At 49.1% G+C, this 23,615-nt stretch overlaps 1 protein-coding gene across 1 annotated transcript in view; it reads left to right on the top strand.

The window, feature by feature from the left end:
* Nucleotides 1-20,713: 20,713 nt before the first annotated feature.
* Nucleotides 20,714-23,615, top strand: part of PDLIM4 (PDZ and LIM domain 4) — a 43,386-nt gene continuing 40,484 nt past the window's right edge. Inside the window, exon 1 of the mRNA XM_088536892.1 lies at nucleotides 20,714-20,875. Coding sequence (XP_088393018.1) covers nucleotides 20,783-20,875 — 93 coding nt within the window. The 5' untranslated portion in view covers nucleotides 20,714-20,782. The remainder of the gene's footprint in view (nucleotides 20,876-23,615) is intronic.

The following is a 23,615-nucleotide window of genomic DNA, read 5'->3' as shown; positions in this document are numbered from 1 at the left end:
TCAAGTGAAACTAGGAGTTATTTAAAATAAAGTCTGTGGTTCTGACTCTCTCCAGGGACACAGGCTTATTCCAGGACCAGGAATGCCGAAGCGATTCGGGAACTTTCCGGCACAGACAAGGCAGGGGCTGTGACTGAGGCTCCGGCAAGTCACCGCAGAGCGGCCACGCTGCTCCTCGGTTCCCTCCCCTCCTCGCCCAGCAGCGCTGGGACCGCAACAAGCAGGTCCTGAACAGCTTTGCGTGAGGATTAAGGCAACATTTGCTTTCTCCGAAAGCTCCGGCAGCCGAACACGCGCAGCATGTTAAGCGCCGCACGCACTGCAACTTCGCTAAGCCCTGCCATAACACCCGTCACATCTAGACTCAAAGGCACGGAAATAAGGAACCAGCTCTTCCACTTTTTAGAAGTGGACCTTTACTACAGGGCATTTTCTCTGGGGAGGATCAGAAGTAAAACTGCACTTTTATTAGCGACTGGCTTTTCCCAAGGAACTCGAATTTCCTCCTGCCTCGGGCTGCCAGACAGGGGAAGCCCCGGAGCCACCCAGGGGCCGCTCTGACTTTCTCCTGCTCACGCCGGGCTGCGCCCAGCGGGGACAGCGCGGCTCCGAGCCGCCCTGGGACCCACCTATGGCCCCTCCGGCCGCCCGGGGGGAACGGGCGGCTCCCTCGGGAGGTTCCTTTCCCCCCGAGGGGGAGCCCAGCCGCTCCGCCGGGCGCCCTCGGGGAACACGCCGCCGACACCAACCACCGCAGACACAAAACGGGAGGGGAAAAGCGAGCCGCGACGAGAAACACCCCCGAGGGCACCGGGCGCTGCCCGCCCCGGGGCTGCGACAACGACCCCCGCGCCGGCGGCACCTGCGCCCGCCCCTGAGGCGAGACCCGCGCGCGCCGCTCCCGCCACCCGCCCGTGCGGGGAGACCCCGCGCGACGCCCCTGAGGAGAGAGACCCCCGCGCGACGCCGCCGCCCCGGAGACGAGACCCGCTCCCGCCGCCGCTCACCGCCGGCCCCGCTCCGCGCCCTTCCAGAACCGCCCCGGCCCTTCCAGCCGCGCCGCTGCCTCCGTCCCGCCCCCGGCCCCGCTCCTCTTGAGCCGCCGCCACGTCGGAAGCTCCGCCCGCCGCGCGCCCGTAGTGCCGCGAGTAGCTGCGCAGCGCGGCGGCCTCCGCCCGGCCGAGGCGCCCGCCCTGGGGCCGGGGCTCCCTGACGAGACGCGAGCTGAGACATTAAGAGATTAATGAGGAGGGGAGTTCAGCGCTGCGGATCTGCCCCGTTCGCGCACAAGTCGCTGGGTTCTCCACGAGGATCGTTGGATCCATGTGAGCCTCCCGCTCCGAGGCACAGAGCCGCAGGGAGCTCCGTGAGGAGGCGGAAAACGGGGCCTGGAAGGCAGGTGGAAGGACAGGTTCCTGCACCAAAATATCCCTAAGCGATGGATAAACCCCCCTCCACAAGGGTGGGTTAGGATAAGGATAACTCTCTATTTTGTTTTCTTTCCCTAAAGATGCAGGTTAATGGTGGGCAACTTCATTACGAATCGTGGCAATCTTGGCCCCAAAATGACGCCTCATCCCTTATGCTGCAGATTGGATCCGCTGTCACAAAATCAGTTCCCCCAAGCAGACATCTCACAAACTGTATGGGCAATATATTGCACTGGAAAAAAAAAAGGGCAAGATTTGTGGAAATGACTCATCGTGACAGAAAGAATTCATAGAGAAAGTGGAAAAATGGGAAAATAGATGTCCAAGGGTATAATTTATTTGAGGTTTCTGGTATCGTGAGCTCTAAGCAAAGCGTCTGTCTGTGTCACCAAACTTCCAGACACAATTCCATACATTGCACATATATGTACCGTACACATCACTGTCTGCTTGGATAACGTTCAGCCCTGTTCAGAAAGGGCTGCATCTTGGAACAAGCAATCTGCAAGTCTGTGGCTGCCCTCAAGATACAGTTTGCTTTAGAGGCAGTAACAGCAACATAGCCGTAAAGGACAATGCAGAGACAGAACTCTTCAGCAGCTCTATGCTCATTTTTACCTATTTTTATGTTTAATTTTGCTTTTGCATTATTTATTAAAAAAATAGGTATTCTCTATTTTACTGGAAAGAAATAAAAGTGGGTTTAGGGATTTAAAAGGCATTGGGACGTGAATCTGCAGTACTTGCTCATGGGAATAAGCAGTCGTGCAGTCCTGTGTGTCTGGACCATATGATGCAATATTGGTGTAGCCTTGCCTACTTCGTGTTTCTAAGTACTAAATGAATGATTATCCATATTAAGTACCAGCTTTGCTTTGGATATATATGCTTTGCATTTCTTCTTTTACATATTCTAATGAATTCCACAGAACACAAAGTTAAAATTAGTTGGTTATCATCTGCCTAACGCTCTCCCGTAGGAAGCTGCTGTTGTTTGAGGTAAATGGCAGGGGACTTGCAATGCTCTGCAGTTGTGCGAGCTGCCAGACCTCCCCTGAGGATGTGGGAGCTGCCAGACTTATTTTATTACCATTCCATATGTGCAGTACGTTTCGAGAGTCATGTGCTTTACTGCATGTTACAGTTAATTCTCATTTGATGGATTGACATGTCTGGGGAAACCAAAAGTTAGTGTTACACCCGTAATTAGTATTCAAAATGTTTGTACTTTTATATCTGCAGGAGTTTTTGTCTCTGGCTTGGTGTAAGGTGAGGGTCTGAAGCAGGGAGGAAAGTGGTTAAGGGAAACAGGCACATATGGGAGCAGGACACAGAGATCTGGTTTTAAAGCAGGGGCATCAACAACCTGCCAGGGTTTCAAGGCATTAATGCCCCTGAAAGTGGAGTGAAAACCACTTTGCAGAGAGCCTACCTGCCAGATACACTCACAAGTACTTCTGGATGCCTTCCTTGCCCATCGTATTACAAGGCTTTTGCTTGAGATCCTAGCAGGGGAAATATTAAGACTCTCTAAGAGAACGCACAGAGCACAGAGTAGGATTTCCATAAGGCAGCACGGTGGATCGAACCCGAGGAGGCAGGGACACGTGAGGGTAGCAGCCCTCTCTGCCTGCAGGGGAGCTCAGGTTTCTCACCGAAACCGTGGCTTGAACAGCACGCGTGTAAACAGCCCTCGCACAAGAATAAAGCCTAAATTTAGCTGGTACCCATTGCTTTTCCTTTGTTTTTTATGAATGAAAAAATACCATCCCGCATCCTGAAAGAGCAGGAATTGAAGCCCAGAGCCAACTCATGTCATCCTCCCGAGCTTCTCAGACACCAGCGCAGAGCTGAGCACACGGGGAGGCTGCAGACGGCCTTTGGTGCTGCTCAGCTTTGCACCCCTTGAGGACACCAACGCGCAGCCAAAAAAAACCCCAAAAGATGGATTTTGTTAAATTCTGCTGCAGATAAACTAGAAGAGAATTAACCCAAGGTAAACAGTGCTCAGATGGAAAAGGTCCGTGATGCGGAGCAGCAACGTGGGCTGTCCCCATGCCAGGCCTGGGGAAGCAGGCGGACTCGCTGGGAGCAGCGGAAAACGAGCGCGGAGGAATCCGCCGGCTCGCGGCCCGCTTAATGTAATTATGGCACGGAGGCCGCCGGCAGCCCTGCACCGTGCCCTGCTGCACGTTTACAAGGTCATTTAAACCTCTGGAATCACAGCAATAACCAGCAATTGCCTGGCTGGCTTATTTCAAACAGCCTAAATGCAGCCTTACCGAATGGGAAGCGTCTGACTGCAGGAGAGGGAAGGACACGTGTATTGTCTCCCTCTGCTATGTCATTTAAAATGACACTGCTGTATTTTAAATATATTTTTGAAGCAAGCTGGGGATGCCCGGAAGAACTAAGGGATTTAGGGATGTGAATCGCAGCCCTCACAAAGCTCTGCTGGGGCTTGCAGGGAGCGAGGCAGCTTTCACAAAAGCTGTTCTGGATATCGCGCCTGCAAACAAGCACGGAGGGGCAGATGGCTCCACGGAAGCACGGAGCGGCTGCAGGAGGCTCAGATGCCCCGCAGGCACTGCCCGGGGTGAAACATTCTCCAAATCTTACCTTAAAAAAAAAAAATCAACCTTTGGCCCCCTCCTTAGCAAGTGAGTAAGCGTCTGTGTGAACTTGGCTAGCCGGCGTGATGAATCACTGCATTCCCACCGCCTGAGCTCCCAGGAAAGCAGCACCCGGCATCCGAGCTCAGGGGAAGACACCGCAAAGCTCCGCAGCTGCCTGGGTGAGCACGGTCCAGCCGAGCTCTGTATTTGCTGCAAAACAGTAATTTTCACCATTAACAACTCAGAGAAATGCGGGTCTCGAAGCGCCGTGGCCAGCCGCCTCCCGCCGCGGCCCGCGTGGGACCTGACGGCACCTTTGCCCTGGGCCACGTCCCGGCACAGGGACAGTCCAAGGAGCTGGAGGGAGCGCGGGCGGCGCGGGCCTCCCTCCCTGCTCGCCCCGCGTTGCAACACGGGTTTCATGAGCGGCTGCGCAGCCAGCGTGAAACAGCCCCGTGAGTCATCCCTGCTGCAGACTCCGGCATAAATCAAATCCAGAAATAGGCATGGCCGGCTGGTCACCCTAGTCCTTTTAGGCTCAGGGAGAGATGTGGTTAAGGAATGTGGGTAAAACACATTAGAAGACCATGAGGAAACAAACAAAAAAAATAAAATAGTAAAATAAAAAAAGAAGCGCAAGCTGCATTTTATTTAGGCTACTGATTAGTGGACGAAAAGAAAACCCAGATCTTAAAAAAGAACATATTGAATGAGGCTGAAGCCAGACCAGAAAGAAACCTCTCCCCAGAGCCAGGATAATTTGCAGTCTGTGCTGCATGTGGCTTAAGGCTTTTTGTCCGGGTGGGTTTTCCACGTGGATCAGGGACACGTTTCCCCATTGGGAACTCCACAGGCTGGGAAGGGCCTCTCTCCTGTTATAGCGGACCAGGGCAGGCAGCAGCCGTGCGGTTTCGGGCCGCTCCTGCAGGGCTGCCCCTTCTCTCTGCTCCTGCTCGTGCAGCGCCAGCCTGCGCTGTCTTGTCACGTCCCTCCTTTGCGCACAACGCGTTCGGCAGCTGCCTCACAAGGAAACCCGGCTGATCAAAAACATGTTCACGCAAAAGCCTCGCTAGCTCCGTGCAAGCCCCGAGCCCAAACCAGCCCAGCACCATCCCTCCGCAACAGGAGCTGCGACTGCCAAGGAGCTTTCCTGCATTCCCGGGATTTCAGTGCTGAAACTGGGTCTGGTCCCTCCTCGGAGCCATCACATCTGCCCTGCAAAATGCAGCGGTGCAACCACCAACTTGGGAGCTCCAGAAATCCCTGCTGGCACGTCACGGGATTTTAAGAATATTTGGCTGCCTCCAACAGTGGATCTTTATTCCTTCCAGGGCAGCAGAAAACTGCATGCACTGTACGCTCAGCCTAAGTAAACAGCGACCGCCCGAGCACGGGCATTCACCAAGAGGCATTAAATAAGGCAGTGAACTCCTGCTGCTGGCAGGGGAGAGCACATCCTCCATATTTCATCGCAATTTTCCTAACTCCCCATATAATCATGGGGATGCAACTGTTCATTTTTCTTAGCCTGCTCTTTGTTATACGTTGTTTACAGTCTTTACTTCAGCTCTATTTAGCAAGTACTGAGCTGAGGCATTAGGGCTAATGAAGGCTTAAATGTTCACAATTAAATGCAGAAAAAAACATATTGGGAAAATGTGTGTGTACAACCAGCAGGTGGAAAAAAATAATAAGGAGGCTAAATAACAACATCTGCTGTTAGAATAAAACGTCCCTTGGGTCTTTTACTTTCTCTAGAGCTATTTAGAAACTCAAAGGAAAATGAAAAAAAAAAAGGTAACTCAAGAAACATACTAAAATACCATGAAAACAGCCTTCATGAACCTTCCCAGGCTGCGGAATCCTGCTTGTGCCAAACGCTTGGCACAACAGACAAATTTTCAGCTAGCACAAACTGCAAAATGCTACTGACTTCAGCAGAGCGACCCTGCTCCAGCCAGCAGGTCCACCGTGCACAAGGAGGCAGAGCCATTTCCCGCGCCCTGCGGAGCCGCCGCGGTGGCTCAGCGTAACACGCTTTCCTTGCGGCGTTTTGAGGAGCCCAATGTTAACGAACGGTGCTGGGTTTAGGTCTCCCGGGTGGAAGGGGCTCCTGGCCCCATTTTGCAGCTCGGCCAGGAGAGCTGCCCATCCTGGCCAGGCCCTCGTTTGCCGCACACTGCAGAGCCCTCGTGGTCCCGGGGCAATAGCGGAGGGTGCGCGGGGCTGCGGAGCTCAGCGCGGCTCCCAGCTCCGCCAGCCCTCGCGGCTGCGATTGCTGCAGCGGCCGGGAGGGAGCACGCGAGCCCTGCGCCGCGCTCGGAGCAGAGCCGGCTCCTCGGAGAGGCCGTGCAGCCCTTCCCAATGCAGCGGGAGCTGCACCCTGCCTGGCAAGGGGCAGAAACGGCATAAGGAAAAGCTATATATATACATATATATATATATGTATGAAGCTTGACCTTATTATTTTAATAATACCCAGCTGCAAGGGCTGTGAATGCCGCAAGCAGCTCTGCAGCAGGAGCTGGGACTGCTCCTGGCAGCCCAGGAGGAGCGGGATCCCCCGGAGCTCTGCTCGGCCGGGGCTGGCACACAGGGTAAAAGGCTGGTGTCTCCTCTACCCTCCCTGTCCATGCCCACGTGTCCAGCACCTGAACACTGAAATAAAGAGCATTTCTGGTGCTGCAGGTGCTCAGCCCTAGACCAATCCCAGCCTGGCTCGGCTGGGCCAGGGACAAGTGTTGCTGTCCCAAAGGGAATCAGGAGCAGGACTGGAGAACATGCAAGCACCTCACACCACATTTACTTAGATCCTCATTTTTTCCAACAGGTTGTGGCTGCTTGTGCAAGCAGGATGTTTCACTATGCATCATGTAAACAAACTTTAACACAATCCTGACTCCCACCACCCTGACCTCTCAGAGCTTTTACCTAGCCCAGTGTAGGGCTGCCACGCTCATCCCTGAGCACTAATTAATTAGCGCTGGCACAAATTCAGCTGCTGCAGTGCCTCTGTTTTGGCCCCAATGGAAGATGATAGCGTTCCTATAGCCAGGATGTTTGCCCTTGTTCATTTTAAACAAGGAACGGAGATATGTTCTGCAAAACCTTATGAGATCATAAGAAGGACAAATTACAGCTAAAGGTTGGAAAGGAGAGGCAAAGCCTCAGCCCTCAGCAGCTCTTGGCCCTTCTCAGTGCGACGAGAAGGCAGCAAGCGGCCAAGTTAAGCTGCTTCTCCGACACTTCTTTCCATCGGAGGGTATTTTTTTCCGGGGCTTTCACGCTGGATGAGTCACTTGTGCTTTAAGCCTCGTGGGACTACTCCGAGCCCACGTACACACATCTGTCCTCCTGGCTGCAGCTGGGCAATTCAGAAGTCAGAGAGGAAAACAGTGGGGATTAAGAACACTCTCCCCACAAAAAAAAGCCTTTGTTGTAGCCAGGGAATATAAAACAATCACACAAAATCCATCAAGATGCCTGAGTAATTAAGACATTATTGCAAAAAATACCCTGTATTGATTTCCTTTTCCTCTTTGACACCTTTCCCAAGACCTGTGCAATAGGATTCCCCATTTTCCACAGCACCCTGATAGGGTGCCAAACACCCTGGAGCAGCTGGGTCCAACAAACCCAAAGCAGCAAAGCGGGCGATAAATAAGCACGAGATGCCGTGATCACGTTGACACGGGGACTGTGTCCAGGATTTCACCGGGGCCAGCTCCCCGCTCGGCGACATGGCTCTTGCCCTCGCTGTTACTGCTGTTATGACACGGCAGCATCGCGACGCTCCGGGCTCCGTGCCACATGCACCGGTGACGGCGCTGGCGCCTCCCGCTCGGCGCCGAGGGAGGACACGGACTCACAAAGCGCTGCCGGCCAAGCGCCGAAATGGCCTTTTTGGCTGCCGTCACATAGACAAAGCGGAGAAAACTGCAGGTTGGCCTCAAAGAGTAAAGAGATTCCCCAGAGCCTTTTAAGCACTAAAAGGCAGTGCAATTTCTTCAAACATTTCCCTGAAGCTCAGCATCTTTGTGGAGTTCCCAAATGAGCCGGTAATCCAGGATTATTCTGGAGAAGGGATGCAGGAAAGAAGCCATTTCCAAGAGGGTCTATGCCCCAAGTAACACCTTTGGCACAGCCTGAGGTGCTCCTCACCACAGGGGACCTCCGTGTTTTCCATCTTCCCTTCACAGGGAAGTCGAGCCTTGGGGATGGATCCAAGGGCACGTGGCAGCGGAGCCGGGAAGGAGCCACGGGTCTCAGCTCCCCTGTGCAGCACGTCGGGCTGCACCAGTCACCAAACCCGTCTGCACGGATATTAAACAGTCAGCACAAGGCTTCATCCTCTCCTTTTAGTAACTCCAGGAGCGCCGTTACTGGTGTGGTTCAGATATGGGCAGAACTGAGGTGTTCTTGCATTTTCTCTACACCTGGAATTGGCCAGTGCGCAGCACATGAGCAGCTGACACTCAATTAGATAATCCCGAATGCAGAGCACTGGCTCTCTGCTAGAGTAGAAAGCTAATTTATAAATTATCTCATTTATAATTTGATTGCAGTGAGAATGTCCAGAAAAAGCTCACGTTCATGAGAAATAATCCACAGCACTAATTGCAGCCGTACCCGGGGTTTCAGCAGCTTGATATTCTGCACCATTGAGCACTGTGACAAATAAGAGCTGCTAAGCACAAGTGGAAGAGCCATTCACTTCAGTGAAACATTTGTTTGAATTAATTAGAAACCCAGTTTCTGCAGAGCAGTACCCCTGCATGCACTATTGCCCTGCATTTATTTGCAGCGGGGTATTAGGGTCCCATCCAAATTTACTGAGGTATCTGATCAGCTGAGTTCATAGTGGGGTAAAAATACCCCACTATTTTTAGGCAAAAAACCTAGAAGCCAAGAAGATTCCTTATATTTCTCTTCCGTGGCAATCGCAGCAGGTAGAATATGCACTTTCTTCCACATTCAGAAAACAACAGGGTTCTGAAGAAAAGGTTTCCTCTGGGTTATCCCCAAATGAACTCTATTTAGGGCCCCAATCCAGTGACAGCAAGTTAGGAGACATTTTTCCACTAACTTTGTTGGGAACCAAAGATCTGTGAAGGAAACGCTGGCAAATATTTAACACTACAGGAATCTCGCGTAGAATCCGTTAGGGAGCAGTTGCTTCATTAAGTGCAAAAGAAAGCCATAAATGCTAATGTGACATATGTAATTCATATAATCTCCTGGAATTCATCCATGCCAGTGTCCTCATCCACCCCAAGGCTTCATTTGCTTTCAGGAGCAGCAGACACTGGACAAGAGGGCCCCAAGTTATACAAGGCCCCATGAAAGTGCTCACTATGGGGCAAAACACTCGTTTTACTCAAATCCAACCTAATCCACACCAGGGTCCTGTATTTTTTTATAGGTCCATAGGAAAGCTTTTCAAAGAGTACTTTGCATCTCAAATAGGACCTGTGAACTTTCCATGCTGGAAGGATTTAGGAACCATAGGTTAAGGATTCAGGCCACAGAGATTCATACTTTTGTTCTCCCAACGCTACGTATGGCAGATATACAAGGATAAATCAGTTATTTCCCACCGCCAAGTGGATTGGGGAATTCAGAGGAAGGGGAAGGGCGATGGAGCAGAACCAGATTTCTTTATAAACTAACAAGCTACAAATGAGTGTTCAAAGGAAATTGCTCTAGTTTCTTACGTGGAAAGCTCTAGGTGAACATTGCTTCGCTGCCTATGAGCGGAAGAAACAGCATAGGAAAAAAAAAATCCCTCTCTGAAGCTCTTTGTAGCAGAATTGTGCAGCCCTCGAGGTGCCTCTGCAGAGGCAGAGCCAGAAAGCCGGGTACGAGGCCCAGTCCGTGCATTTCCCTCCACGGTGAGGGACACACAGGGCCAAGGCCCAGCCCTACAAACTTCAGGCATCCTTGACCTCTCACACCAAAGTCCCAGCTTTGCAAAGCCCTCTCTTTGCAAGTGTCAGCAGTGAAACTAAAGTTAGTTTTCTCAGTATAAAAACAAGAAAATATGAGGCAAGTTGTTAGCTGGCATCAAGCAGCTGAGATGAGCAGAGCTGGACACGGCTAAGCAGACTCGCACCAGCCATGGATCCAGCCCTGCTCGTTGGCTTCCCATGAGGATTACATAAAAAAGGCCTTTAAGAAAGTGAATAATAAACGTGCCACCTGGGTGCACTTTGTGGGTTCACTATTTGTTTAGGTCATCACATATTTTGTGTCAAATGAAGCAGCCATAAAATAGCATAAGATTTCATCCAGCCTAAAATAACTCCATAAATGGAGATGCCTTAACACGAGCTCAGCTCCAGCCAGACCAGGCTCTGCGGTTTCTTTGGGCTCTGCCGGCTCCACGGGATCATTCGGACACGACCGGGCAGGGAAGTGTCCCCCAGGGCCAGGCACGTCTCCCGCCACCTTCCTACCACGGGTGACCCCATGCGATGAGCTAGCAGGAACCTCCCACCATCAGACAGGAGAAAGCTCCATCCAGACTAAAAATAACTTGTTGGACTAGCCAAAAACTTATGCTTCCCTAAGCACATTGTAAATACTCAGCTGGACACTGCCTGCAACAGCCTCTTACTCATGGATTATGTCTTCATAGTCACAGAAATAAAGAAGAGACCTCATCATAGTAATAAGAATAAACTACCTCACTCATTCAGTGAGGAATATTTTCCTGACAGTCCAACCCAGGGTCCTCTGCCAAGTCCAGCTAAGAGGATGCACATTTCCTCTGAAAAATCCCTTCCAGCATCAGCGACTTCAGGAGGTTTTTCCTGGGATCTGCTGTTGCAGGACAGATTTCATCCCTACCCATGGCAGGAATATGGCACAGACAGCAATGAGCTCTGGTAAAAATGTTCCTCTAGCGACGCCTTCTAGATTGGCCTCTGCAGGGAGCCACCCTCACGGTCAGCAGGGACTTCCTCAGGGCCTGGCAGGCCTTGCTTCACTGTTTCTCCACTTTTAGTCCACAAAGTGCTGGAAACATCTCAAGGCAATCTGCAAAACAACTGCCAAGCCCAAAATAAAAGGCAGGCCCAACATCCCTACACAACTCCGCATAAAAGCAAGTGAAAAAAGAAAACACTCTAAAATAGTCTATTTGCTTGTAAAATGAAACTATTGCATCATTCTTTTGCATATAAGAAATACAATAAACTTGGCTCTCCTCAAAGGTTAGATTGCCCTGTGCTTAACAGCTCGCGAGAAATATTGCCTCCCACAACACTGGTCTGAAAGACACACAGAGACCTGTGATGTTTGCCAGGAGATTCCCTTCCTGGAGCGGGGCACAGGACCCCGGGGCTAGGGCCTGGCTGCATCTCCTTGCAGGAGCTCCAGGAACATCTAGGAATGTGGGAACATCTAGGAACGGGTGGCTGAACAGCCCTGCACTACCCAAACAGCCTCATTTTCTTTGCAAAGTTCTGCCTAGAGTGTACTACTTCTGTCAAGAACTGCTTTTTCAGTCTCTTTTAAAGTAACAATAGTGCATTTATTTAAAAAATTCTACAAAAGCACAACTTGGGAAAATACCTGGGGATCCATAAACTAAAAAACTTCCTCTAACACATGTTTAAACTATTCTGTTTTCTCCTGAGACATCCTGAACAGGCACCGTCGACTGGAGTCCATGAAAACAAAAAAGTAAATAACAACCCGCGCCAAACATTTGTGTGCTCCTTCCCTCCGCAGCTCCACCGGCTGCTTTAAAATCAGTGGGGAAATTTGGGTATTGGAAGCAGCAGCGGAAGCGTCTTGGGGTGAACTCAGGGAAAAGGCTGCAGTTTGGGGCCGCCGGCAGCAGGAAAGGCCCCACAATCCGACACTGCCCGGAGCATGGCCGGGAACGCCGGCAACGCACGGACACTGGTGCTGCTGGGAAGGAATAACAACCTCGGGGCACCCTTAGGGTTTAAAGCCAATCAAAAAACTTACTAAAACCTTCAAAGAGCCACAGAGGAACTAAAAAGCTTGAACAACTCATTCCCCCTGCACATTTTATGAGACCCCAAACTGCCAGTATTTCTTTGATCTTGTAACACCTTGCCTCGCATTCCTAAACTTCCATTAAATACCATATTCTTTGGCAACCAAATGTTACTTTGGATGTTATTTTTGAAAGGTGAAACGGTTTCGTTTTGACACGATACCCTTAGTTTCTCCTGCTAACCAGAGTTTTATCTGAACAGATTCTCAGGCAAACGACGAGGCAAAACAGCTCCCTCAGCTCCGGGTGCGTTTCTCAGACACATGCTGCACCTTTGCTTAAGTCATGGGAGTGTAAATTAGAAGATCAGGTATAATTTCTAGCACAAGTTGCCTGTTTGTCTTGGGGCTGGATATTTAATCATTTGATGCTATAGTCTTATTCATTTGTTAAAGACACTATTACAACATGTGCAAGGAGAAATCTGAAATAATGTTTGCAAGAGTTCCTTAAATGCCTCAGTCATAAAAGTAGACAGGGGTTATTTTTCCTAATAATAAGTTAAAGATCAGATTAATTACCATAAGGTAATATTGTGCCTGAAGCAAATATTTGAAGTACATTCATAAAATTTGCTCTCCATGCTCCTTAAACTTCAATTCTTCAGAGCATAACACATCTATATTTGCCGGTCAGTTCATATCCTCTCAAGCAAGCCAGAGGAACACTGAGAAACAAAAGGAGCTGCATGTGTTAAGAACAGCATGATTTGACTCTTTTAATTAGGTAGAATATCTGATTATACCAATTCCCACTTAGCACTCAAAATAAATACTCACTAAGCTGCTCATTAAAATGACATTCCCACCATCTTTTCTGGGAGTTTTTCTATTGCCGTCACTGAATATTGGATCAAAGTTTGCAATGTTGTTAGGTGACATTGTACAAAAACATGTCTAACAGCCTTCCAGGTTCTTAGATATGTTTTATTTCAGTTGAACTCTGAGGGCAAATTCTACTCCAAATTATTCTGCACAGCGCTCAACCTAAATGAATTACCCAGACGCAACCAAAGGCAAAGTTTCAGTCTGTTAAATACAGTTTCTGAGTACCAATTTTCTTTCTTTTCACTTCCTTACACTCCAATAAATGTCAGACCTATTTCTGTGGGTAATGGCAATTCCTGCAATATGTTTTAAGAGTTTGTTTCAAGCTCAGCTTTTCCAAGTCTTAACAACTGCATGACTGGAATGAAGGGAAAGAGGAAAATTAAATTATCATTTGTGCAGATATGCTCCAGAAGTTATCCCAATACAATGGTCTAAAGAGATCAGAGGAAGGACAAAAAGTTTTCAGCTGAACAAGCTGATAGGTTACCAGCTTCATAGTTATGCAACAAGAACCTAATGATACCATAGGAAGGGGATGCACACACTGGATGTCACATACCTTTTCTTCCAACTGAAGCCATCCCTTTCTGTCTCAGCCTTCTTACCCATCTTACCTGTAATTTCAGTCACAGGTAAGAACGACCTACCAACCCTGCTAAAAATAATGTGTTTTATTTTGACCATATCCTGTTCACATAATGAGGTGAGCAGCAAAGGGAAGAGTGTTGAGGAACTGCAGGCAGCAGCTTCTTGGGCCACATAGCTGCAGCGAAAAGGATGGGCACCTACAGCCTCGTGCTTCATAACCAGAGTAAAACAAGAGCTCAGCCCCGAGCAGGGGCAGGTGCAAACGCACAGGGACCGCTGAGGGAAGGGAGGAGTGATGGATCATCTTGCACCACAGGCACTGCGAGCGCAGAAAAGGAAACAAAAGAAACTGGATATGTCTAAGGAGGCTGATGGGTTATATTCCAGCAGGCATTTATGAAATCCTGCTTATGTGATAAAATACAAGCAATTACTTTGGGGTTTTGCCCATTCAGTAAAGTTACTGCTTGTGTTTGGGGTTTCTGGTTTGCACTGTTGCTTGGAGAATGTTGCATTAACGCTCCAAGCATTTAGAAAGTCTGCATGCACAAACACAAAGCATGAAGGGCTTTGTATTTCAAGACCTAAGATATCAGGGGAAGTAGAGCTGAAGCTAGACTTTTCCTTTGTTGCCTTCAATGACAACTAACATAAATAATTTTAGGCAATCCTACAAATTTAAGGATATCTCTTTCCTGATGATAACACAGGATGTCCCAGTTTGCCTATTAGCTTATGAACAATTCTCATCCTGCAACTGTTGGTCATTGTGCCACCTCCATTCCTTTCCAGCTGAAAACTGAATCAGGCAATATTAACAGAGAAATAAGCTAGAAACATATTAATTCAAAATAGCCATAGAGAGACAAGCTTGTTATCTTGAAAACTTACATGTATTTTGATTGCTCTGGGTGTGACGTGATGTCCAGGGCATTCGCTCCCAGAAGTGGTGGGATTTGGACACCACAGACTCTTAATTCCGGTCTGCAGGCTCTGATAGGGAGAGGATACCTCAGCCCACCTGTCTCTTTACAATAAGAAAAAAAATCTGGCATAAATTAAAGCCCATTGAATTAATTAGGTATTTTCCAGGTAGAATTGGAAGTTTTAAGCATGCCTTTCATACCCATAAGCAATGCCAAATATGCACTGCATTTTGTATCTAATTCTAGGGCATATCTTAGTTTACACAAGGAAAATAAGTGCTCATGTTTTTCTCCAGATTAGTGGCGTTCACCTGTGTTCCGAAGACACTTGTGCCTCTGTAGGTAGCTTCTATGGAGTCTGTGAAAAGTATGGAGAGCAAGCTGATGCTATTCAGTACCTCCAGCTCCACTGGAAAACCTGTAGAAATATATAAGTTAAAATCACTGATCTGTTCAGCATAAGAACAGTGACTATAAAGAACATAAATATTTATAAAAGATAAAGAATAGCCTAAGGGGGAGGAGGGAGGATCTATGATAAGAACTACATTGTATATCTTATGTCCCATTCTTCCACCCCAAACAATTTTATCCGGATTGGTTTGTCCTTGCCCTGGGTGCAGCTTACAGTTTGCAGAACACAACCTTTTGCACAGTGTAACATCTCTGCAGAGCAGTGCTGCACCACAGCCCCTCTGGGCAGTGTCTTGGGTCACCTGCATGCAGCCGAGAGGCTCTTTCCATGGTGCAAGGCTGGGCCAAACTAGCTCTGCCCGACTGCCCCGTGTAGACAAGGCAGCGCACAGCTCCCTCCCTGCTTCAGGGTAGCTCTTGTGGCTCTGCTCCTATCACTTTAGGGCTGTGCAATAGTCTGAAATCAATTGGAAAGATTCTGGGAATCCACCTACGTAAACGCTCGTGATGGCATCCGTGGAACTCAGCCTTTCAAAAAAAAGTGAGTTTGCTGTACTTATCTCTGAAAGATAAAAGGCAAACTTTCCTTGACCTGCATAAATTAGGAACGTTCAGCCTAAGCCTCTCCAGTTGCCTGCATGCTGTAGCTGTGCAACACCCAAAAAAGGAAGCATCGCTTAGAGGGAGTCAATAATTAGGATGATAAACACCAAAATCCAAAGGAAAGGCTGGAAACGTCTCCTGCTGAATGGGTACAGTAGCTGGTTTTCAACTGTATGAAGTAATAATGAGAAGAATTCATCAAATTTGTTTGCAGATTACCCTAACAGCAGACATCTGTCATGATTCACAAGAAAATAACCTAAAAAAAGCTCAGGGTTCGGCTGCTCGGCTGACTCATTATGCCAGAGGTTTTCACTTTGTTCTTTCGGGCTCTGATTCTGACAGGAAATCTATCAGTTTAATCCTATAATGAGAACAATTAGCCTTACAGGAAAAGCAGATTCCTGCTGTAAGCTCATCTTCTGTTTACAATATTATGCCAATATCTCTTGCTATTTTCTCAACTGCTGTTCATCACCCCCTTGCCAGGCCACGGCACTGCCTGCAAGGGCAGGAGAACCAGGGACTGTAGAAAACGAGCTCCCAGCATGGGAGAGTAAGTTCATTTTTCAGCAAAATGGATAGCAGTAGAGGGGTTTTAGTATTAAAAGACCGTATCTGGGTTGAATAATGCAGCAGGCTGTTCTGCAGGGGACCCGAGAGGTACCTTGTCCTTCTCCTGCACACGCACGCTCGAGGCCACCCGTGGCGGGACCAGGCTGCTGTCGTGCTCCAGCTGCATCAGCACTTCCCCGTCGGAACATCCTTGTGGTGGCTCTTATCTGTGTTTAGTCTGCTCCGTCCCTGAGCTCGCACGTTATCCTGCTGTCCGGTGACCTGCAGAACCCGAGCACAAGAAGTTCAGTGAGCGCCTCGCAGCCTCACGCACAGGGATTAGAACAGCACACCAATATTATCTCAGTTATGTTTTTCAGGGCACAGCAGCACACAGCTTGCTGGCCCTAACCTTTTTTTCATGCAGTCCTCACAGCCCGAAGGTGACTACAAAGCAAGAAATTCTGTTGGATCGACTAGATTTCTTTCATTAGCCTAATGGCTTATGTCACAGCTTGATTTCTTTCTGTGGGAAGCTTGGATGCCCCAGATAAACTCCTTATAAAGGATTTAGACAGATGAATTAAGCAGAATTCGGAATGACAGCTTCCGACTCTTGGGGACATTCCAAAGAACTTCCAGAGCCAAAATAACAACCCAGATCTGGAAGAGTCTGCAGAGCCTGTGAATTAAATAATCTTTTTCATAACTCCTGTTAAATCTGCCACAGGCTTCAGAGTTACCTGGACTCGATCCAAGTAACGTTTTTCAAAATTAAATGTTTTCACAGAATCTATTTTTTTAAAACTAAGTAGAGAAATAAGCTGAAGCCATTAGGAACCTGTTGAATATGGAAGAGGTCTCAGCAGGGTTAGAAAGGCACCAGAATGCGCTCGTTTCGGGAACGGAGATGGGAAGGAGGATGGAGCTGTCAAGGATTCCTGAGGAACAGGGAAGGAAGGGAAGGAAAAGCAGTGACACTCCGAAAAACGCTGACTCCGAGAGGGATGAACTGAACTAAGCTGCAGCTGCACAAATGCCGTGAACCTTCGCTCGGGAGTCTTTGCTCCCGCAAGGATTTGGGATTTGTTTTAGCAGCATCATTTTCAGGGAGCATTTTCAAATGCAGACGGTACAGAAAACCACCAGTGCTAGAAGCTATAGCCAAACAGTCATAAAAAGATCAATTTCAAGCACAAAGAATGAGCCAATGAGTCTGAAATCTGCTTTTAACAAGGCTGCAACTATTAGGAAGGCTAACCCACAAGTTAATATCTGGTTTGTTATTTAAAACTACTTTTAAATGTCAAGTCTCCATATAAAACTGCTCACAGATGGTCTAAACAGACTTTACTGATGGTTCCACTCTACAATGAATACTTTATATTCCCATCTTCATTAAAAAATAAAATATAAATACTTTTACTTAGTTTAAAATATTTCCAATAATATTTCCAATATTTCCAATAGCAATTTAGTGAAAAAGAAAGCTTCACACCTAGGCTAACCACCATGAGTTCCAAGAGAAGGGGTAAAATTTCCTTTACGTTATTGATAATGTAAGTATTTCCCTTACATTAATGATAAAAGTATTTTATTTTTCAGGTGGTAAAATTAACCAGAGTTTGGGAATTTACATTTGCTACATTAGATACAAGTGCAATAAAAGCTCTTTTAGAGATGTCACCCATCTCAAACATCCAGGTTCACAATCTGCAAGAAATATTTCTGAATTTGATGAACGTCCCTTTCAAGTGACCTTAGAGAGCAATTTGCTTCTTAAAGAGCAATACGGGGAGCTGCACGTTCCAGCCTACAAGGGAAGAGCGTCTTGGGGTTTATTAGGCACCTATGGAGAGATGCTGCTACGTTTAACCTAGGTGGACACTGCACCTTGACTTACTGTTTAGCTATACATATAAGCAGTCATATGACTACATATTTTTAAGCCCTATTAAAACAAATTGGTCTGACAAATACAATTTATTAAGCATACCACATTTACTGTCTTTTTGTTTTTATTTTTTATTTCCCCGTAGTGTGAAAATAGAATCTTTTACGAAGGGCCTGGGGGCAATGCAAAGAGGAAAGCAATTACAACCAATTTTCAGTCAGATTATCTCTCTCAAGCAATTTATGAACAACTGACATCTGATAGGTATGAGAAAATGCTCATAACAGTTCGGAGTAGATAGAGTAGTAATTTCTACACCCATACATTAACTCATCACCTTTAAATTATTGCATTAAAAAAATAAATCTGAAGCCGTGAAGTCCTGGAAGTCGCTCTCACACGGGCAGACGCTCAAAGCTCTCGCAGGAGGGTCATTCCTGCAGATTAGGGCATTCAGGAGAGCTAAACTCCGGGAGGGGGCACGTGGAAAACCTGAGCGCTCGGAGTGGAACCCAGCGCTGGATATCCGCCGTTTACCCGGGCCGTCCTGTGATAACAAAGGAAGGAAGCGGAGTCTCATCGGTGGCAAACGAGCGCCAGAATGAGACGCTCAAAAAAAGAAGCTAAGGGGTGATAAGGCTTCAGAGTGGAAAATTACTGGAAACAAATACCCAGCAAAACACAGAGAGGGGAACAAAAAAAGCATAAAGAGAATGGAATGATAAGATTGAATTTACAGACATATTTGACCTTTCTTTCAAATAATGCGGGTTCTTTGTTGGAGTTCACTGCAGTTTCAGTCACAACACCGAGCAGAACAAACACGTCTGAGATGCTCTATCATTAACTTAATATTAAGGCTCGCTCCCACAGCGAGATTTCTATCTTCCGTTGATTTCTCAAAGCAAGATAGGTGAAAAAGCATGTGAACAGACAAAAGAATAGGACACCTGTGAAATGCGGGACTCTTTAGCTAGTATTTTGCTCCCCCAAATGCCTGAAAAACATCTATCAATGAGAAGACTGCCAAATTTATTCCTGGTGTAGCTCTGAAACCCAAGGGCTTGGCCCCCAAAATGTGGGGCCTTTCCAGTCGGACCAACCTGTGATAACTTCACTCAGTTTAATGTATTTTGGAAAGGAATTTAATACAGAGTAAGCACACCCACAAGTTTAAAGCAATACGGGGAAAAAAAAAGAAAGAAAAAAAAAGACCTAGCTATATTTTACTTGGGTTAACTTTTTAACAAGCCTGAAGTTACACAAGGCATAAACTAGGCTCAGCATTTAAAAGGCCTTGAAGAGAAAGTCTCCAAGCCTACAGCTTACTCATCAGATTTTCTCTTTTCTTGGCTTCCATTGTTGCTGCTTCCCAGCAAACCTAAAGTTTCTTTTGCAGAAACGGATTTTTTCTTTTTCCTCCTCAGAGGAGGGAAATCACAGCAGTGTTGACACATTGCGTTTTTAACATGCATTTTTAGCTGAGCCCTTTGGGAAGGTATCCCTAGGCACCAAACAGCAGGAAAGGTAGGAAGCAAATCCTTCCCCCATGCAGTGGCATCCAACTGGGACTCTCTCCACCAGCAAGGAAACCCTGAGCCAGGCAAAACCCGCAGCGAGCGGGGTGATATCATGCAGGAACGAGGTATGATTCATTGCTGCGCACACAACCCCGCGCACCGTGGCCGGCTCATGGCTACACGCAAGAGGCAATTGGGGTAGAAGCTCCACCGGCACAAGCCTTGTGTCCGGGAGGAGATGGGTTTATTTGCAGATATGCCTATGTCCTGACAGTCTCCTCTCGCTAAACCCGCAGCTGAGAGCCTGGTAAAACCACAGCAGCAGCCAGCCCCTGCACAAGAATGGAGACGCCTGGATAACATGGACACAGCAGCACAATGGACAGACCTGCCCACACCAAAAGCTAACGATCCCTATACAGCACAGAGAGTGTGATGAAAAGGGGCATCACAGCCCTTTCCTGGAAGTCAGCAAGATTTCCCCAGCCTAGGCATTTTGAGAAGCTCTTTTTCACCTTGCTTTCTAAGGGAGACACTCAGGTCCCCGCAGGAACATTTGCACGCGCTGCTGGAGAAGGTTGATGTGGTCACGGCTTCTCCTCACAGTCCCCAAGCTGCAGTCGCGCGCAAGCCGCCAGCAAGACCCAGCACGCGTGTGGCTTCGCCTTGCTCCAGGACATGGGCACCAGGCACATACACTGCTTTAAACCGCACTCGAGTATCACAAACCCTCTAGTTCCTCCTCCCTGCTGTCCCTTAGGGCAACCAGCAACGAGCGAGCGTTCACTCCACAGGGAGCAAAAAAAGAAGCTGCCACAAGCACAGGCTGCCACCCCCAAAATGGGGGCTTTTCTCTGGGAACCAGGCCCAGCTGCTCCCACCTCCCTATTTATACCCACACCCAGCTGGAGCCAGGTTCAAATTCCCCCCCAACACAGCTGGGAAGCCTCTGGAGGAAATTCCCTGCGGACAGGCTGTTTTGGGTGTGAGTTTTACAGACCTTAGTCCCCTTCTCAGCTTCTTCCCTGCTCAGGGAGAAGTCTCTGCTTGGCGGGACGTTTCCCTGCGGGGACCCCGCCTGGACGAGGGGCCTTTGGGGAGAGGGGACGAGTTTTCCCCTCAGAGCAGCGGCGCGGGGGGCGCTGAGGGGGCCGGGGGGCGCTGAGGGGGCCGGGGGGCGCGCGCGGGCGCCCCGCGAGGCCCCGGGGGAGGCGGCGCGGGGCGGCCCTCAGCGCGTTCCCGCCTCCCGCGCCGCGGGGGGGCCGCTCACGTCAGGCCGGGCCGGGCATGAGGCGCCGCTTTAAGTGGATGCGGCGGCGGCGCGGAGCGGAGCGAGACACGGAGCGAGGCGCGGAGCGAGGCACGGCCCGCAGCCGCCATGCCCCACACGGTGGCCCTGCGCGGCCCCTCGCCATGGGGCTTTCGCCTCGTGGGCGGCAAGGACTTCAGCACGCCGCTGACCATCTCTAGGGTGAGCGGCGGATGGGCGGGAGGCGCCGGTACCGGCCGCGAGGTGCGGGCGGGGGGCGCCGGTACCGGCCGCGGGGCTGCGCGTCGGAGCCGCCGCGCTCGGTGCCGAAGAACCGCGTTGCTGTGGAGTGGGACGAGGCTGCAGCGCTCCTATGCGCTTTCCCACACGCATATATACTTAAATCCATATTTTCCGCGCGCGTATGTGTTTCCCTGCATATGTATTTGATACATTGATCCGTATTCGTGGTTCTGTGGGTGCGCACACGCGTCGCGGCCCCGAGCGAGCGCGGCTGGACGCGGCCCGCCAACCTCCACGCTGTGATTAATCGGGCTCCGCTTTCCAGCGCTCTTTAGTGCTCTCCGGGCTATAGGAGACTTGGACGCGGGCCCTGGATCGAGTTCACAGGTTGCCGGGGCTCGGTTTGTTTGTGTTTTTTTCCTCCTTTTCGGTGGGAGGTGCGGGCAAAGCGGAGGCGCTCGCCGGCACGGAGCCGCTGCGGCGTTGGGTCCGCGTTGGCCGCTGGTCATCGCGGTCTAGCTGCGTTTGTGCTCATGTGTAACCTCGTGAAGGGGAGTTCTGGAAACTTCTCTGGAGCGACAGCCTTTGTGCAGCGGTGTGCGTAGGAAGAGCTCGTCCCCAGGCCGGGACTGTGCCGTGGTGGTGTAGGAGAGACTCCAGCGCATCCCAAACCCACCCAGCTGAGTCTGGCGGCTCAGGAGATAGTTCTGGGAGGGATTGTGTTTTTAAAGGGCTTGGTTTGTGTATTCTGCTTGTGTTTTGCACTGTTTCTCATCACGTATTTCTACAACAGCTATTTTTTTTGGGGGGGGGGTGGTGGTGGGAGGAACAACTTGTTATGGGAAAACATGGATAGAAAGGGAAGACTCCATCTAAAAGGCCAGGGTGTGCCATAGGGAGCAGCACCTGGGAGCCTCAGCTGTGCTGCTCTTGGGAGAATGAGTGAAAGGGGACAGAAATCTGTTAAACACGGCACATATGTGCAAAGGAGAGATGAGGGGCTTTCGGAGCTCAGCATACGGATCATGTATGTGGGGAAGTCCTTGGGATGCTGTTAATGCGGAATGCAGTGCAGGCGGGCAGTTGTAAAAACACTCCTGTTGTGCAAAGGAACATCTTGACTTAAGGGAGTGAGCCTGTTTGGAGAGTGTTTAGCTTAGTGTTAAGCAAGACAAAATGAAGTCTCTTCTTCCTTTTTTGCACGCACAGGTGGCTTGATTTGATTTCTTGATCCTTAATTTGATTTAGTTTAGGAGATGTGACTGTAACAGTGCCAGCTTTGCTTTCCTCAGGGAGAGGTGCCATGCAAATAGCACTTGTTTGGTGGCATTTTGTGTTGCTAAGCATGGTGCTCTTAAATGAGACCCGTTTTTCTGATCCTGCTCTCAGTAGAAGCACTCGGAGGCAGCACTTTGAAGCGCAGTTCCCTAAAGGCTGCCTTGTGGGAGGTAGAAACAACTGGCTAGGAAAGTTGATGTGATTGTAGGGTCTTTACGACTTGTGCACTTGGGCTGTGTAGTATGAAAAGCAGAGATTTGCCAGAGATCTAGCTTTGGAACAATACCTGAAATGGGTAAAGTTCTGGGAGTGTTTGAGTTAGCACGTGAATTCCTGAATTGCATTCCCAGCATGAGTGGGGAGGTGCTGGGGGAGCTGGGACAAGGTGCTACACGCAGCGCTGGTCTGGGCTCCTGCCTGCCCGTTCCCGCAGCCGGAGGTGCAGGAAGATGCTTGGATCCAACTCTGTGGGCAGGCGGATCCTCGCCTGAAGGTGAGGCCTTATTCCAAAGAGCTGGAAGTGGCTTGTGACGCTTCAAAATGCGTCTAGAAGCAGCTGTGGTGAAGCATTTGCTTCTATTATAATTGTCTAGTCTGTTGAGAGGTGCTAGAGTAGTTCTGCCCTTTGCAGCATGAGGGACTTCAAGCCCTTCTCTTCCATCTCCTGCCTAGCACCGACCTGCTATGGGCGGGTGGCAGGAGTCCCTCCAGGCTGCTCTTGAAGCTGGTCACCGTGCAGTAAAGAGGGCAAGATAGCAGGGACAGACAAAAAGTGTGGGAGGAAGCTTAATTGTTAAGGCTTTTGGCTGACTTCTGCTCCCTTTAAAGCACTTTCAAAAATTTATTTTGTATTAAAATGTCATTAAGTTACAGATACAAAAAGCAGAAATCCTAAGGGGAGGAGACGCCATGCTTTTTCCAGCTGTGCATCTTAACTGCTGATGTTCTTGGAGTTTGACACACTCCTTGAGGGCCTGGGTTTGTTGCATGCGTTTTTTCTGCCTTGGTTGGATTAAGATGTGCCACAAGGTACTTGGGCTGTGCAGCTGTGGATCAAGCTTCATATCTGCAGGGTTGCATGATTTAAGTTGAGAATTATAGGCTGCAGTTTTGGACTTGGGTGTCTAAAAGCCACCCCCAGTCGGGTGCAGATGCCAGAGGCTGGCTGTCTCCCCCTTGTTTTTCATCCTGCTCCGAGGCATTTGTGAAACATAGATGCATTTGTGTAGGGACTGGAAAAAGCTTCAGTCATCAAGCAGTTGGTTTGCCCTGCCTCTTATGAGACTACTACAGGAAGCAATAATTTCTCCCTAGACTTGACAGCTGAAATGGAGTGTGAAGATGTGTCACTGCCCCAAGACCCTCCAACAAGCAATGCTTAGCTGTTGTCTTGGGGAACCTGTAAAGGCTGCAGTTTCTTCTCCAAAACCTGCCTGTTTCA

This window comes from Tinamus guttatus, unplaced genomic scaffold, assembly GCF_059628265.1.
Source record: "Tinamus guttatus ecotype Peru unplaced genomic scaffold, ASM5962826v1 Tinamus_guttatus_pri_ptg000710l, whole genome shotgun sequence".
Classification (NCBI taxonomy): domain Eukaryota; kingdom Metazoa; phylum Chordata; class Aves; order Tinamiformes; family Tinamidae; genus Tinamus; species Tinamus guttatus.
Note: the sequence above shows the minus strand (reverse complement) of the source record. Positions and strands in the feature narration are given on the sequence as shown.